At 39.6% G+C, this 17,490-nt stretch overlaps 1 protein-coding gene across 1 annotated transcript in view; it reads right to left on the reverse strand.

Annotated features, from left to right (window-relative positions):
- KANSL1L (KAT8 regulatory NSL complex subunit 1 like) overlaps positions 1-16,752 on the reverse strand; it is a 66,590-nt gene extending 49,838 nt beyond the window's left edge. The window contains exons 1-2 of the mRNA XM_081313627.1: positions 16,364-16,752; positions 6,470-7,578 (exon numbers count right to left, since the gene is read on the reverse strand). Of these exons, the coding sequence (XP_081169753.1) occupies positions 6,470-7,551 (1,082 nt within the window). The 5' untranslated portion in view covers positions 7,552-7,578; positions 16,364-16,752. The remainder of the gene's footprint in view (positions 1-6,469; positions 7,579-16,363) is intronic.
- Positions 16,753-17,490: the final 738 nt, after the last annotated feature.

A 17,490-nucleotide genomic window follows, 5' to 3' on the forward strand; every position in this document is an offset into this window, starting at 1 on the left:
CGTTCCCCGGGCAAATCGCGGCGCCCAGCAGGCGAGGAAACACGCCCGCTCCAGTCGCCCCCCCTTCCCTCAGGAGACGCGAAGCAACTGACCGCCCGGAGCTTACCGAGGACTTGCTTCGGTGCTTCCAGGATCGCGCGCACCTCTCCCAAGCCGCCGCCGTCCGGAGACCTGCCGAAGTTTGGGGAGGTTTGGGGAGGTGCGCGCGCACCTCCCCAAACCTCCCCAAACGTCGGCAGGTCTCCGGACCTCTGCGCCCTGCCTGCCTGCTTCTTTCCGCAGCGGAAAGAAGCAGGCAGGCAGGGCGCGGAGGAACGGAGACCCGGCGACGTTTGGGGAGGTTTGGGCACCTCCCCAAACGTCGGCAGGTGTCCGTTCCTCCGCGCCCTGCCTGCCTGCTTCTTTCCGCTGTGGAAAGAAGCAGGCAGGCAGGGCGCGGAGGAACGGAGACCCGGCGACGTTTGGGGAGGTTTGGGGAGGCGCCCAAACCTCCCCAAACGTCGGCAGGTCTCCGTTCCTCCGCGCCCTGCCTGCCTGCTTCTTTCCGCTGCGGAAAGAAGCAGGCAGGCAGGGCGCGGAGGTCCGGAGACCTGCCGACGTTTGGGGAGGTTTGGGGAGGTGCACGCGCACCTCTCCAAACTTCGGCAGGTCTCCGGACGGCGGTGGCTTGGGAGAGGTGCGCGCGATCCCGGAAGCACCAAAGCCTCGGCCGCGCACAAGTCCTCGGTAAGTTTTTTTTGTTGACTGGAGTATAAGCCGAAGTGGAATTTTTCAGCCCAAAAAGTGGGCTGAAAAATTCGGCTTATACTCAAGTATATACTGTATATGGCTTGGAGAATAATTACATTAACCGTATTTAATTGTGATTATTCTCCCAATCATATTAATTATGAAATCAACATTTTATTTCTATTGAGAATAAAACATAGCCTGCAGCACATTACTAAAAGACAATCTAAACAGGGGTCCCCAACACCCAGTCTGTGGACCAGTACCAGGCCGCAGCATGCCAGCAACCAGTCCGCACAAACAAGCAAAGCCCCATGTACAAGATGCAGGCAGCACACAAAACATGCACCCTCCGGTCCACGGAAAAACCTGTCCATGGAACCAGTCCCTGGTGCCCAAAAAGTTGGGGATCTCTGGTCTAAAACAGAGGATTATTCATAGTATAGGCCATAATATTTAGGAGCTGAAGAATGTACTAAATTGCAGAATAGAATATGTAACAATTTAACAGTTCTCAAAACATTAAGTTAATGATTTTCATGCAGTTCTTTGGCTTTGGTATGCATGGCAAGGTGCCTGAGCTGGCAGCTGTAGGAAAATCATTTTTCTGTGCACTAATGGAAAAAGTACTGCTTTGGCAGAACATGTGATACAGAACCTAATCTTGGCCAAACTCACCTTAACTATTGGTGGTAATACAAACAAGATGTTGACTTTATATCTAACAATGATTGAAATCATCTCACATGATAAAGCAAACAAGAGTGGTTTCTGTTGTTTATTTTACTTCCTCTATTTCAAGATCTGGAGAAAGTGTCATTCCTCTTAAACCAGTGGACTTTCAAATTGTAAATTAAGAAGGCTTTCTACAAGAGAGGTTTTAGGATATTACTCTAGGAATTTTAGACAAAATAATAAAACAAATCTATTTTCTTGAGAGTAGACCTGGATAATAAAGATGTGTCCTAACTGGATTGAAGTCCCATAAAGATTCCAAACAGTAATATTTAATTTGTAGTATAGAAGCATGTTGGCATACAGATAGCATCTATAAGGAACATCTTAAACCGCCAAGGATTATGGAGTAGTTGAAAATAGCAGATGTGTGAGCCTAGGAAGAGATTAACTGTCTTTAATTACTTCAGTTGCTTAAATGTATTCTGACAGATGCTTTATTTTGCCCTTTGAATATTTGTACTTGCAAAATATTTGCCATATACTTTGTTACCTCCATTAGTAAATCATGAAGTGGAAGACACTAGCATCCTTGTGTGTGGCAGTGGGCAAACTGATACTATAACATGATTCTTCTATTATAATGTGTGTATTCTCCTTTATGTATAGCTCATATCAGAATATGTGTGTATTCTCCTTTATGTATAGCTCATATCAGAATAATATAGGCCATATCTGGTATGTGTTGTAGGCCATATCTAGTATGCTTTTAAACACTTGCAGTACATCTAATTTTTATTATATTTGCATAAAATACCAAAATGTCTAAAGAATCTTAGAACTAGAGTATGATTAGTCATGACTTGTATAATTTTTGGAAGGAATGTATTATTAATGTGTTATTAATATGCCTCCAAAGAGCTCAGAAATTTTCTACATACGGTAGTTAATAACTTCTAATTACCATCTACTTTTTTTCTATCTGTTGCAGTGTTCAACTTTCTGTTGGGTATTTAGGTTTTCAAAAATTGAGGAACAGTCATTATCTTTTTGTTTTAGAAACTCTTACTGTAGCCTGAAATGTTTGGCACAGAACAAACTACAGTGAAACTTTGGTACTCATTGTAATTGGTTCCGGGAGGCGCAATGAGTACCAAATAAATTTTTCCCATAAGGGATAATGCAGTGAGTCACAACGCAGCTGATATCAACAAGTCTAGCTTGTGTGGTAAGTATCAAACAAACAATCATTATTGGGACAAAATGCTCGCATCAAAATGTGTTGAGTTCCAAATTTGATGAGTTTCAAAGAGGTACCACTGTAATTCTATGAAACAGTTGGATAATTTAGGAAGCAATAATGTCATGTCCTGAATTTTTCTTTCTCTATTTGGGAAATTCTTCTCCAGATTATAGTGAATATTAACTTCTATAATTCCTGGGTATATGCCGCCAATGTAAAAGAAAAGGAATCCATAGTTGAAGACTCACAAATTCTGCATCCCATACTTTAGTCTTTCTGATACTCATTGGTATTAAAAAATGGCTAACAAAACTAATCCCTGCAGTTTTCTTGGCAAGATATGTAGTTTGGCATTACCTTCTTCCTAGAGCCGAGACAGAATTATTGGCTCAAACTCATCCAGCTGGTTTCATGCCTAAAGCAGGACTAGAACCCATAGTCTCCTGGTTTTTGACTTGGTGCCTTAACCACTACACCAAACTGGCTCTCAAAATAAAAGAATAAAATGCCTTTTGAGGGTCAAATACATACTAATTTGAACAGCTAGTACAAAATTAGATGATTGGATCAACTATATACATGTTAGCACAAAATCAAAACCAGGTTGAGACTTCCGGTTTGCCGACACGGCCACCATGGACGTCTGGAAGGCGAGCTCCATCTTCCACGTCCAATTTCACTTCGCTGGAGGATCCTGGAAAGGGTCGAAAGTCACCCTGTAGGGGCGACCAGCACAGAGGGGATCCCCGCTTGATCGCAGGAGGGTGGTAGTCCTTCTGCTCGATCTGGGGCAGCCCTCCAAACTGGTGAAGTCAAACTTACCACCAGGCAATTATACAGCAGCACGGATGAGACTGGGTGAAATCTACCTCTCTTAAATCCTAACTATTTTTTTTTTACCTGCATAAGCTGCTTAAAGTACTTTCCCCCCCTGTAGAGAGGGAAGGGAGATTTTATCCCTCCCTCTAGAAAAAGTGGTGACTGACTACCCAGGGAAGGTTAAAACGTTGAAAGAATAACTTGGTCCTAATTGGAATTTTATTTTTTAAAGTTTGTGGAATAAAAGATTTTCCATTTTTACTGAATATCTGGGTTTTTACTTATAAAAAAGAAGCAAAACTGAAAAGATTATAAAAACCTTGGTCTTAAAAAAACTTTAAATGTAGGGGCAACATCTTGTGGCTAAACCTGATACTTCAACTTGTTATTGCTTAAAAGACTTGGCCAGTAGCCCAGACAATAGATAAGATTTATGTAACCTTGAGATATCAGCTATGAGAAGCCCAGCTGTGTTCCATATTCAGTGACATTTTTTTTTACATTCTCTCATTGTAAAGCTTTTAGCCTAAATACACTACTAAGAAAATATGGATGAAGATCAGGAACAGATTCTCTTTATGTTGAAAGTAATTCATCGAACTATTCTTACAGCCACTAATGAAATAAGAGGTTACATAAAAGAACAAGAAGTCAGTCCAGATACACAAACCCTAACTTTGATTACAACTAAAAAAATCAATTATACAGAATATAACAGAAAAAGTGGAACAATTAAATATTATGACAGAAGATTCAACTGATCAACAAACACCAATCAATAGAAAACCCAAAAAAGGGACTGACAATATGGAAAAAAGGAAAAGACTTTCTACATAAATGAGAAGGAACCTGAGGATCAGAAGAGAAGATAAACAGTTCAGGACAACTACGTCAAGATGGAAAAATAGAGACGATTTGTTAGTCCTCTCAAAAAAATGGCGACCAGATGTTTTTTTTCTACATCAAACAATATACATAACACAGGGAGATTTGTTTGATGACTCAAAAGCACGGACATGGAAGATGGTTTGGCAAAGAAAGAAAGCTAAAATAACACTGAAGAAAATTGGGGTTTTGACTAATTCATGAGAATTAAAATAGAATATACTCAGATAAGATGTGTACTTAGAATATTGGATATTGTTATGAGTTGAGATAAAGAAAACTTTGGTCGTTTAAAACTTAGAAGTATAACTATTAACAGTTAAATTTGAACATTGATGTGGTTATAAAGATCAAATGTAAAGGTAATTAAGATATATATAAGCTAAAAATCTATCGATGAATGTAATAAATATGCTTTTACTTAGCGGTAATAATAAAAATTATTAGCTTAAATATGAGATAGATATTAAGAGAAAAAGAGAGGAATTATTAAATGTTGAAATAAAAGAAATTTTGGTTACTAAATTTAAGATATTTGGAAATTACCAGAAAATAAGATTATATTGTATTGTTAATTAGTTGATGTAAGATGGTGAGAATTCAAACAGATGAGACATGTATCCTGAACATTAGATCTTGTGATGAATTGTGATAAAGGGAATTGGGGTACTTTAAAATTTGGAAATTATAAATATTAAATGTTAATGGGAAACTAAAAATTGGGGAAAACTAACCAGGAATTGATTGTCTAAAAAGATTGAATGTTAAAATAACTAGGAAATAATAATAATAATAATAATAATAATAATAATAATAATAATAATAATAATAATAATAATAATAATAATAATAATAATAATAATAATAATAATATAAAGTTGGAAGGGACCTTGGAGGTCATCTAGTCCAACCCCCTGCTCAGGCAGGAAACCCTATACCATATGTAAAAACTAAAATTTTTTGATAAATGTAAGAAAATTATTTTTTATTTAATCGATATAAGAAATGTATTAAATATGAGACAGTAAATACCAAGGGTAAAAGAGAGGAAATATTTAATGTAATAGTTTGAGATCTGTACTAAAGATATTTGTATGTTACTGAATTATTGACCAACTCAGCCGCCACGTTGCTTTTGAAATATTTTAATGTAAAACTAGAAAACCAATAAAGTTTTCTTAAAAAAATAAACTTCTTTTTTAGCAGTCCCCTAGCATCCATCCATCCATCTCAGAATCAGTCTGAAAGGGACCATTTACAAGTCTAACTATATAGAAATCAAAGTATCCCCTACAGATGGTCCAGGCTTTACTTGAAAACTCCCACTACAGAGGAGCTTTTTATTTTTTAGGATGTTTTCCTATAATTTAAATACATTATTTCATATCCTATGCTCAGAAACAATGGAAAATAGATCTTGATAATCTTGTATCATCTTTCTAGTATCTGAAGAATGCTATTACTTTTCCCTTAAGTTTCCTTTTCTCAAAGCTAAACAATACTTAAATTATCCTGTAGGTCTGAAGTTTCTGGTCTCTTGATCATCCTTTTTTTCTCTGAATCTGTTTCAGTTGTTTGACTTCTTAATACAGCATGCCCTGGTTTAATTCTTACAATTTTCTGTAATATAATTTAACAAAATCATTGCCAGCATGTTAGCTCAACACTTTTTTCCCAGTTGTTCTTCTAAAACCATCTGGAAGCATGAAATAGCAAAAGTTATTTGTACTCTGTATGGATCCTTCTAAAGAGAAAAATATATTTTCCATTACAACTGGAGTGTGGGGGAGAAATGGGTAGCTGAGAAAAATAAGTTATATGAAGGCTAAACAATGAAACTCAATTAAACAGAACCACAAAATCCCTCCATTCAGTATTAGATGTTTACCCATTTTTCCCATTGAGAATGACTGATATAAGCAGTCTTCCAAATTTTCAGTTACTGGGTATAAATTTACAATTTAGTAAAACTGGCTCAAAGGATCTGCAGATCTTGGCTTTGAGTTTATCATTAACACAATAGCCTTATCTTTATTGTAAAGTATGAGCGCTGAATTTTTAAGTATATAAAACCGTTAGATCTGTAGCACTGATATTATGAAAAGCTTTAATGCTTACATTGGCAAAATTGTTTTGGAAATCTGTTCATCATCATCTTCACTTGAGCTGCTACAAGTTGCTTCAGAATCCAAACTTCCTTCCACTTGAGACAGCAGTTCTGCTGTAGAACAAGCGAACAGCTTGATTTCATCAGGCGCAGTACCCAAATTAGACCATGTGTCTTTACTCCTATTAGCTTCTAGGCTGTTTTCAACTTTAACCGTAGTACATTTTTCATAGTTTCCATCAAAAGGATTGTTTGTATCATGAAAAGCTTTCATTCTCTGCAGCTGATGTTTCACAAAGCATTTCATCTGCTGGTCACAATGTTTGACAATATGCTTTGCCAATAAAATTTGCAAGTGTTTCTGACTTCTTTTGGCCCGGTTTAACAAAGCCTGTTGCTTGTTTACACACTGAAGTAAGCGAAAATTTAATTCCTGTTCTTTGTTGCCAGGATTGCAATTTGCTGTTACTTCTGGGGCATCATGGAACATCTGATGGAACAGGTCTCCTTTTTTTGTATCAGGATTAACAAATAAAGCCTTGCCACAATAGCCATTTCTCCGATACCACTTGCAGTTTGGAAACTGCTTTTCCTCTGTGTTCTTCAATTCAGTTAAGTGTAAATCCAGTAATCTCTCTGTTTCCAGAAAACCTTTCTTTGTTCCTGATAAAACATCCCTTCTAACCTGTTCTCCAGATTCTGAATTAATACTCCGATCGAAATGTGTATTAGTGCTGTTACATACAGGATTTCTCAACTTGGAGCAATTATGCTCTTCTAAGCTCTTCTGGATACAATTATTGTTTACACTGAATGTTAAATTAGGACTCATTAATAAAGAACAATGTTTAGACGATTGGGGATCAAAGTATTTTAAATTAAAGCAATCAATATTGTGGTTGACCTGAGAAGCAGGAAACCCCAAAATAGAACAAGAAAAACTTGTAGTAGAACCATCATTTATCTTCTCTTTTATTGGTCTAGTACTTTCCATTGCTAGTGTTTCACTGGACTCCATCTCTCTTGAAGGTAAAGAAGATGATATATAGACACCACGACTTTTCATTGCTTTCTCTTGGACTGCAGGTGTCATAGCTGTTGTAAACTGCTTACAGCAAACCTGTAATAAAGGGAAACAATGAATAAGACTGTCAAATAAAACTGGTGGAAGTGAGTCCATAGCAAAGAAACAAACAAACACAAGATGAATAATATCAGAAAGAAGTTCAACAAATCGTTTTTGCCAGCTTGGGCACCCTTTATATTTTGGGGCTTCCATAATTATCAGCAATAGCCATGCCAATCAACTAATTCTGGGAAATTAAGGGCTCATTTCCAGAAAGTATCTTTGTAGGAACAAGCCTAACAAATGTTTCTTCCATGACATATTCTGATATTCACTTTTCTATTGATTTCCTTCTGATATACTAATAAGGACTAGAGTTGCACACATTTGTAAACTGAACTATATATTATCCAAAATTGAATGCCGTTGACTATGAACAGTCAAAATTATTTAATGAGAATCTTAATACCTTGCAATCCTAAACACACTTAATGACATGAATGTATACTTATTCCTAAGTAAACTTGAATATAATTGCACTGTAACTACAATATTAAACTTATCTGAAAAAAATTGGATGAGATTACAAAATAATATATAATATTCTGTGACATTCTACAAAATGTTTTAGGTTAATAATGATGCTGCTAACACAAAGCATATCTGTAAGTTGTAAGCATATATTTTAAAAGGATAAATCAAAAAGACTGCAACATTTCATGTAGTCACTTTGACTGTATTAAGAACTCTAATTTTGTTCGTGTTTACAAAATATCAGCTTGTGGCAAAGAATACAAAGAAAGGGAAGAAAGGAAACCATTGGCATTCCCCATCCCCATGAAAATTTGTTATAAGACTAGTCACTTTTTCAGTAGAACTCTTCAAAATACATTGATTTCAGTAAGACAACCTTAGAATCTTAGAATTTTAAAAACTATGAGATATCTTATTTAGAAGACTACTTCAGCTTTTTAAAGCTCCACTTTCATAATCAGAATGTTACTCACTATAATATTGTTAGCATACTTTGGCAAAGTGGTAACACCTAGCTGAAAGCTAATCATGATAAATTCTGGTCATTATTTGGAGGATATACTGCTCAAGAAATGAAAAGAAATATTTGAGAAAAATGAAGTTTATTTAAGAGCATTTTAATACTTTTACTCTTTGCATAGGTCTTGGTTATTATGACAGGGAGAGGAAACAACGAAAGATGTAAAATAGGATTCTCTGTCAATGTATGAGGAAAAACACTGTCTAGAGCTTGGAAATTTGATGTATCTTTCATGCAGTATCATTGTGATGCTTAGCAGTCTGTCAGTTTGCAAATATGTCTACAGACATATTTCTAACCAATTAAAAAGAATACAGACATACTTGAATGGAAACGTCAGTCATACTGGCATATAACCTTTTTGCAACAATCCGAGCACAATATATTTAAAATTCTTCATTAATAAATTCCAAATTCCATAGCAACAAAGGGATGTAGTAGTTCCAGCACTGAGCACCAATGGCTCAAAACAAGCAGGGCAATCTGATGCATACTTTTTACACACATGCAAAATGACAGATGGACATGCATAAAAGTGTCCTTCAGTTTTAACAAACATTAAACCCTCTTCTTCTTGTAAAATATAAGTTTTAAGCTTTCATATTCATAGACTTGGGGTACCTGCAGAAGTGTACATATTGGTGAAGTCTGGCTAGTCTACTAAAGCATATATACTCAACAAATATAAATATTTCTGTAAGTTATACATTTACACCTTGCCCATTTTTATGAAATCATTAGCTTTATTCATAAAAGAGGTAACACAAATTCATTTATTATTTTAGATATCACAAACCTTGAACAGTCCCATGGGAAATCATTAATTTAACATCAAATTATTGCTTATGCGTTCTTATAATAAGGAACAGTTAGCTAACGTTCTGGTTCCCAAACTGTGTGTTCACATGGGATATTTTAAATTGTTGAGGGAAACTCATCAATACTAGACATCTCTTCCACACATAGAAGGGAGCTGACATCCTTTGGAAGGCTGCTCATTCAGCCAGCCACTAGAGCAGGAGTGTCAAACTGCCAGCCTGCGGGCCGGATGCATCATGCTGAAACCGCGCCTACCCCTTTCCTGACAATGGGAAAAAAGTCACAATATGTCGCAATATGTCACATGACGTTGTGAGTTTGACACCCCTGCACTAGAGACAAAAGGGAGCTGAAATTTTAAAAAAAGAATTTCAGCTTCTGAGAAGAGACAGTGAAGGATGCCTCAGATGGGTGGGGAGGCCCAATGCAAGCCATGCACGAGTGTCTTTTCACTCAGGAATTGAAAATCCTGCTTGGACTTTCAGCTCCTGAATGGAGACACAATGCAGTAAGAAGTGTGTGATGCCTCAAGGGGTGGGGGAGCCCCTGGGATGTCCAGCGCAGGCAGCACATAACCGTCCTTCCCTTAAGGAGTGAAAATCCTGCTTGGATTTTGGCAGAAAGGATTTTTAGCTCCTGAGTGGAGCTTCCCAGAGACTCCCCCTTCTGAGACACCCCCACATTCCTTACCTGGGACCCTGCCTGCTTAACAACCTGCATGATTGCTTAATGACTGCAACCAGAAGTGTCAGGATTGCCATCACTGAGTGAAGTACTCATGTGATATCTAGCATAATTACTGTTTTGCTCAACAATCACGATTCTAGTCCCAATTGTAGTTGTTAAGCGAGGACTACCTGTATCATGAACTTGGATCGCAGCCAGCATCTGTTTTTAAGTTTTCTTTGGTTCTTTTCTCCACCATTCAAACTATCCTTCTATTCAATCTGGAGTCAATTTTTCTCTTGCAGCCACATCCAGGGAGGTTACCTATGATCCCATGGACTTTAAACTTCTTGATATTAGCAAGCTTGGTCACAAGTACATGAAGGTCTTTTGGGAACATTTTATAGCCTTTGCCTTTACCATGCTCGGCTATTACCTTCTTCCTTTCCTCCTCAGGTACCGTATTTTTCGGACCATAAGACGCACTTGTTTTCCCCAAAAGTGGGGGGGGGGGGAAATGAGGGTGCGTCTTATGGTCCGAAGGTGATCCGTATGGCCAGCCCCAACCTCCGCAAGTGGAAAGCAAGGGAGATTGCCAGGAGCACGAATCGGCACGTGCTGAGAAACGCCGATCTCACGCTCCTGCACTCTCCCTCGCTCGGTTTCAGCTTCCCTTGCTACAAGAGAAAGCAGGCTGAAACGGAGTGAGGGAGATTGCCTGGAATGCGAATCGGCCGATCTCGCGCTGCTGCAATCTGCCTCGTTTCAGCCTGCGTTCTCTTGTAGCAAGGGAAGCTGAAACTGAGCGAGGGAGTTTGCAGGAGCGCGAGATCGGCCGATTCACATTTCTGGCAATCTCCCTCACTCCGTTTCAGCTTGCTTTCTGCAAGAGAAAGCCGGGCTGCAGGGCCGCCTCCGCAGGTACTGCTCTAATGCAGAGAGGGAGGGACAAAGAGGGAGGGAGGGAAGGAAGGAAGGAAGGAAGGGAGGAAGGAAGGAAGGGAGGGAGGGACAATGGGAGAGGGAGGGAGAGAAAGAGAGAGAGAGAGAAAGAGAGGGAGAGAGAGAGAAGGAGAAAGAATTTTTTTTCTTGTTTTCCTGCTCTAAAAACTGGACTCTTATGGTCCAGTGCGTCTTATGGTCCGAAAAATACGGTAACTCTCTGCTTTTCTTTCTCTTGTCCATGTTCACTGTGCTGCACACAATGATATAAAATGCTCAGGTGAGCACATCACAAAAACTAAGAGTTATAATCTCTGCCGATAGCAAAATCTATTTGGTGTCAATGATCTCCTTGGTGGAGCAGTGGGCTAATGCCTCCTTAAGTAACAGCAGCTGCCTGCAATTAGTGCAGGTTCGAGTCCCACCAGGCTCAAGGTTGACTCAGCCTTCCATCCTTCCGAGGTAGGTAAAATGAGGACCCAGATTGTTGGGGGCAATTAAGCTGACTTTGTAATAATGCCGCTTGAGGGGGGGGTGAAAGCCCTAATAAGCAGGCATATACATAGAATGAAGGCTATTGCTAAGCACATTGGTTTGTGCTTAAATTGTAAGCCACCCTGAGTCTTCGGAGAAGGGCGGGATATAAATGGGATTAAAATAAAAAATAAAATAAAATAAAAGATCTATTAAAACAGGGGATTAACTTGCTTTCAATTAACTGGGTCACAAGAAAATTAATAAGAAACCTGTACTTTGAAAGACTAATAAAAATAATCTTAACAAAGTGGATGGTACATATTTTTTTTAATTTTCAGGGATCAGAAGTTTCACCCAAATAAATTTTTTTAAATGTAGGTAACTATTAGTTCAAGATTTTTCAAATCATGTTTTGTGAAACCCAAGTGTTCTCTCCCATGCATCTTTGCTCAGGAGTGAAAATCTGCTTGGATTTCTCCCCCTTTTGTTTCTAGTGGCTGGCTGAAAAAGCAGCCTTCCGAAGGATGTCAGCTTCCTTTCATGGACCCAAACTAAATTCCAGAGCCTAAAAAAGTTTGACAACCCCTGCACTACCTGACACAATTTTTGAATATGTTGAATCATAACTTACAATACCTCAATCAAGACCAAAGTCTAATAATAATAATAAATAAACCTTTATTGTCAAAGTACATGTGTACATTGAGATTAGCTGAGCCTCCCCCCCGTGCTCTCTCCCCCCAACACACAGTGACAACAAACCCTCCATCCCACCACACTATGTGAACCAACTACACCACACACCGGCCTCCCAAGTCAATTCTGCATAAGATTATGTCCCATTTAAAAGCCTAACAGCCCACGGATAAAAGCTATTTTTCAGCCTGTTGGTACGGCTGGCTATATTCCTATATCTCCTACCGGATGGTAGGAGAGTAAACAGATACCGTCCAGGGTGTGAGTCATCCCTGAGAATCTTCCTCACTCTTCCAAGGCAACGAGCCCAGGCGATGTCATCCAGTGGTGTCAGGGAACAGCCCACAATGTCTTGTGCTGTGCTCACTACCCTCTGTAATACTTTCCTATCCGCGGCTGTCAGACCAGCATACCAAACCACAATACCATACGAGAAGACCGTATATAGTAGACCGGTAAAAGAGGGTCATTAGCTGTTGTTCTACCCTGTTCTTCCGCAAGACCCGCAAGTCTAATGAGATTATGATTCATTCTTGCAAGAATATTCAGACGGTATCACAAACAACATACAATATGGTGACCATCATAAACCTATCTGATTATTTGAACATTTATGAAAATAATATCAATATTACAATTTATTACTGTTCTATCTTATTTGGATTTAACTGTTAATTAATATATTCCAGAATAGGGATGTAAGCATTCCCCTATTTCTAAGTATGACACCTTTACCTTCAAAATATTTTTCACTTTTTAGAAGACAAAACTGAGATACAAAGTAGAAGCATATACAGTAGTGGCCAAAATTGTGGAAACCGTTTGGGAAAAGTGTATATTTCAGGTTTGATGGCTAATAACACCACTTTTCTTTGGAGTGGTACCATAAAATTATGTATCAATGGAAAGATAATTTAATCAAGAATGTAATGCAACAAAGTTTGTTCAATTATCTGTATACCATGGAACGTTATAGCCTAATAACCAGGAAAAGGAAGCACAACTTGCTTAGGTTGATATCAGATAGCTTTTCCTTCATCTGACTGTAGCCAAGGTGCATGAGTGTTTAGAGAGCCAATCAGGTGTCATCTTGTTTTGGCAATGAGCCAATCAGATCACAGTAGGATTCAGTTATTGATGTCATGTATTGAAGCTGAGAGAAGGACATTTGTCAGTGTGTTATGTGATCTCTATCAAGTTGGTTGGTTTTTTGTGGTCTTTCATTTAGTGAGCTTGTAAAACATAGAAAAATTAAAGTAATGGTGTAAGGAGTTGACTGGTCACCCAGAAAGCAATGTAAAATAGTATTATTAAGTGAACAAGGCTACAATTATAGAGAAATTAGAAGAAAAATTGGTGGAAACTTAACCAAAGATGGCATTTCTAAGTTTCTGAAGAGGTATAAGGACACTCAGTCACTACAAAACCACACTGGTAAAGGCAGGAAAGATGCACGACAGCAAGTGATGATAGAAGAATTAAGAGAGTGTGCCTACATGACAGAAGAAAATCATCTGGGTGTATACAAGATGAAATGGTGCAATGCAATGTGAAGTTGAGCGCAAGGACTGTTCAGCGCAGACTGCAGGAATTTGGCCTAAAATCTAGAATCTTTTCAAACAAAGGTTAAAAACTAGTGTCTTGCTTAGCAATGGAAAGCTTGAGCTGAACTGTGGTCATACATCAAGGACTATCCATAAATCAAATACAATTAATTTACAGTTATAACTATTATATTATTTTTACATACATTGGCAAACACTACCTGATATGTTAAAGGCAGGTTGAAGACAAACATTTGTCAGATCAAACTATGGAATTTTACTTAAGGAGGTTGGGTAGTAAGTTGATAGATATCTATTTTAACCCTTGGAGGAATGCTGACATCTAGCACATATACATAAATAAAAATACTAATTCAAGACAACATTATCGCATTGGATAATTAACAAGACCCATATTTTAAGGTAAATTCAAGTCACATATCCAGCAAGTTACCTGTTGAAATAGAATAACACATAGGGAAATCAATTCATTCAACAAATAATCACATTTTAGCACATAATATATGCTATTATTATTTTCACTGTATTTGCTAAACATGATGGCATAAAGTATATGGATATTCAATGTTTCCAGAATAATCGAATTTCCCTTTTGGGAAGAATATAAAAGCTGAAATTTGAACCTAAGAGATATTGTGTTATTAGCAATATGACTCTAACAAATTAAAAAATCCAATTGAACACTGATTTACTTCTGGAAAATTATTATTTTTTTCTTCTTACACATTTTTAGATTTATTGTCTTTTTCAGAATATTTGTCATTTTCAATCTTAGTTGGATAAGTTTGTTTTCAGATACACACTTAGAGAACAATATGTCAGTCAATATTTTGTGTCAATATACTGAAAACACATGTAAACACAAAACATATTTTTCTCATCTTAGGAATTTTCAAAATCTTAAGAAAAATTATATACCAAGATCACTCTATCCTTTCCCCTGGTAAAATAAACAGTAAACAGGGAGAGAGGAAGACAAGAAAGGGAGGGAGGAAGAGAAGGAGGAAGGATGGAAGAGAATGAAGAGAATAAGGAAGAAAGGAGAAAAGACATTTCTGACACGCTGCGAGTTTCAATGGTGAAGCTGGCAGGAAGTCCAAAAGCGCCCCCCCTCCAGCTTGCAATGCTTTTTCTTTTTGCCCACTTATAAATCATTCTGTTTCTGTTTATGCAAGAAAATATCTCTGAAATAATAACCAAGCAGTTATCTAGTTTAAATTAAATGTGAATTGTCATTTGTAGAATATTCACAGGCTACATGTACTATCTATCCGTGCCCCAGATATGCAACAGCAATCTCTTTTTTCTGCTTTGTCTTCATCTGGCTCCGTCTATGCCTACAGAAGCCTTAAAACATCCTTAGTTACAATGGTGTTAAAAGTAGTCTTTCCCCCTGTACCTTGACATTAGTTTGGCTCTTACTCTCAATCACTGTTCTTAACTCATCAATCACTGTTAATGGCAAGTCATGTGATATTTTGTTAAGTCAATAAGGTTGGTTCAGAAAAACCCTCTTTTGATCCTTGGTGTTCTCTTCCAAAACCACTGTTTGAACACTAGGACAGCCTGGTTCTTTCAAACTGTGTTCTCTCCCTATATCCACAGGGACTCTGAGCCAATCTCCAGTTTGGAAAGCTAGACTGGTCCAAATAGGAAGCTGGTCAGCAATGGTGACAGAGACTACAGTGTGTAAGGAGAGTACCGGTAGTCTTCTTTGTGCTGCTTCACGGGACAACTCATTTTGCACACTAAACCAGCAACCAAAAGGAACCTAGCAGATGACAGGCTCCCTTTCAACCTAACTCATTCGAACAAATCTGAATTTTTAACAGTTGGTTAATCAACCATTTTAGCCATCTTTCAGACCTTACCTCCCTTGCCAACCCCAGCTCAATCTCATATCAAGGAGATGGGATGCAGGATATTTTCCCACGAGTTGGTGATATTTGTTGGAGGGGGACAAAGCTGGGAGGAATCCACCAATTCCTGTCCGTAAATGAGGGCAACGTGTATACAAGCAGGGGCAGAATATTATATGCAAGTATTTTGTTAGCTGAAAAGCTGGTGGATAGCTCTTTAATTAGGCTGTGTTTAAGAGTCCGCTGAATCTATTTTCAAACAGCAGCAAAACATCGAATTTTATACATCCCGTTACTACGGTACTTATGAAGACAGATAACTTCAGTCAAACAGAAATAGGCTTCGGCTGACCATCACCTGAACTTGTTAAGTTCCCTCTTTCCCGTAGCCAAGATCGAGTTGAATCAGGTCTGACCCCCCCCCCCACACACACACACACCGCCCTGTAGACTCTTCTAAATTACGAGAACTAACACTGCTTCCCGAACCTGAGGTGCATTCCTGGCAGGCTGTCCCCACATCTCCTTCTGCCTCATCGTAAAAAACGGCCCCCCTCCCTCGCGCCCCCGCATCGCGGCTCTTTCTCCGCCCCGCCTCCATCCAACCCCAGGGCGCGAGGCTGCAGCCCTCCTCCTCCTCCTCCTCCCCCCCATCGGGCCCCTCTCCTCACACATTCCTTGGGCGCCGCCACGCCCTCACCTCCGCCCACACCCCGGCCGGCGTCCTCCCCAATCCCGCCTCCCGTCCCCCGCCTCCTTACCGCCTCCGTCCTCTCTTCGCTTCGGTGCCGTTACGGCGCTGCTCAGAACTCTACGGCTGCCTCAGGGGTCGTTTGCGCTTGCCCTCGCGCGTCCCAGCGAAGGCGGGCGGGGTGGGGGGAGGGAGGAGAAGGCCGCCGGGAATCAACCGCCTCTTCCCAAATTCCTGAGGCAACCGTGAAAAACAACAGCCTCCGCCTGCACCTCTCCCCAAGCACCGACTTGCCTGCCAACTCCGTCCGTCCGTTGGCGGGCTGCTTCTCTTCCTCCTGTTGCTTCAATTTCGCACAGAGTCCCGTTCACTTCCCCAAAACAAAAGCAGCGGCGGCGACGCCTCCCTCGTCCCTCCCATCCCACTTGGCTCCACTCAATTCTCGCTTTTCCAAACAGCCGCTCCAGTCCAAGTAAGTTGCCTCAGCAGCAAACAGGCAGGAGCGAGCGAGCGGGCGGGCGTTTGGGCGGGGCAACCGAGGCCTCCGCTTGGACTCGGCCGCCTAAGCCAGCCAATGAAAAGCCAAGGAAGGCGGGCCTATGCAAAGCACACCGCGGCGGGTCTTCGGGATTCTGCCAGGGAACCCAGCCGATCGCTTCGGAGTCAGTTTCGAACTTGAGCCTTGAGCCCAGTCCGGCGCTTCTCCCGACTGTTCCCTTCTCGGTTTGATTACGCGCTGGAGCTGCGCATTCGTGGATTAGGAGGGTACTGAGCGGAGTAGTTAAACGCTTAACATCGTAGCCAAATCTATCCCAAATAGCAGCATTGGTCCGTTGCTCTTCCGTTGTTTCACATTTAAGGACATCCTTAAATGCTACTGACTGGACACTTTTCTGGCTCCTTCAAAAACGCTGGAGGGGTAATAGTAATGGAAACTCCATGACCGACATTTTTTTAATCAACAGCTTTGATAGCAATGTGCAGTTCTGGAGCACCCAGATTGTAGCACCACCATTTCTAGATACAATATTCTTGGAGAGTACTTTGAACTTAACCTGTAAAGAACAGAGATAGCATCCCAGCTATTTGATAAAAACAGAAAAAGGGGATATGGTAGTTCCCTGCTGATAAAGAAATAATTGCAGAATTGTAAGAATAGTATTAGGAAACAGACTAACAAATGTCATTGAAAGCAAT

This window comes from Vipera berus (genome assembly GCF_964194415.1).
Source record: "Vipera berus genome assembly, chromosome: 1".
Taxonomy (NCBI): Eukaryota; Metazoa; Chordata; class Lepidosauria; order Squamata; family Viperidae; genus Vipera; species Vipera berus.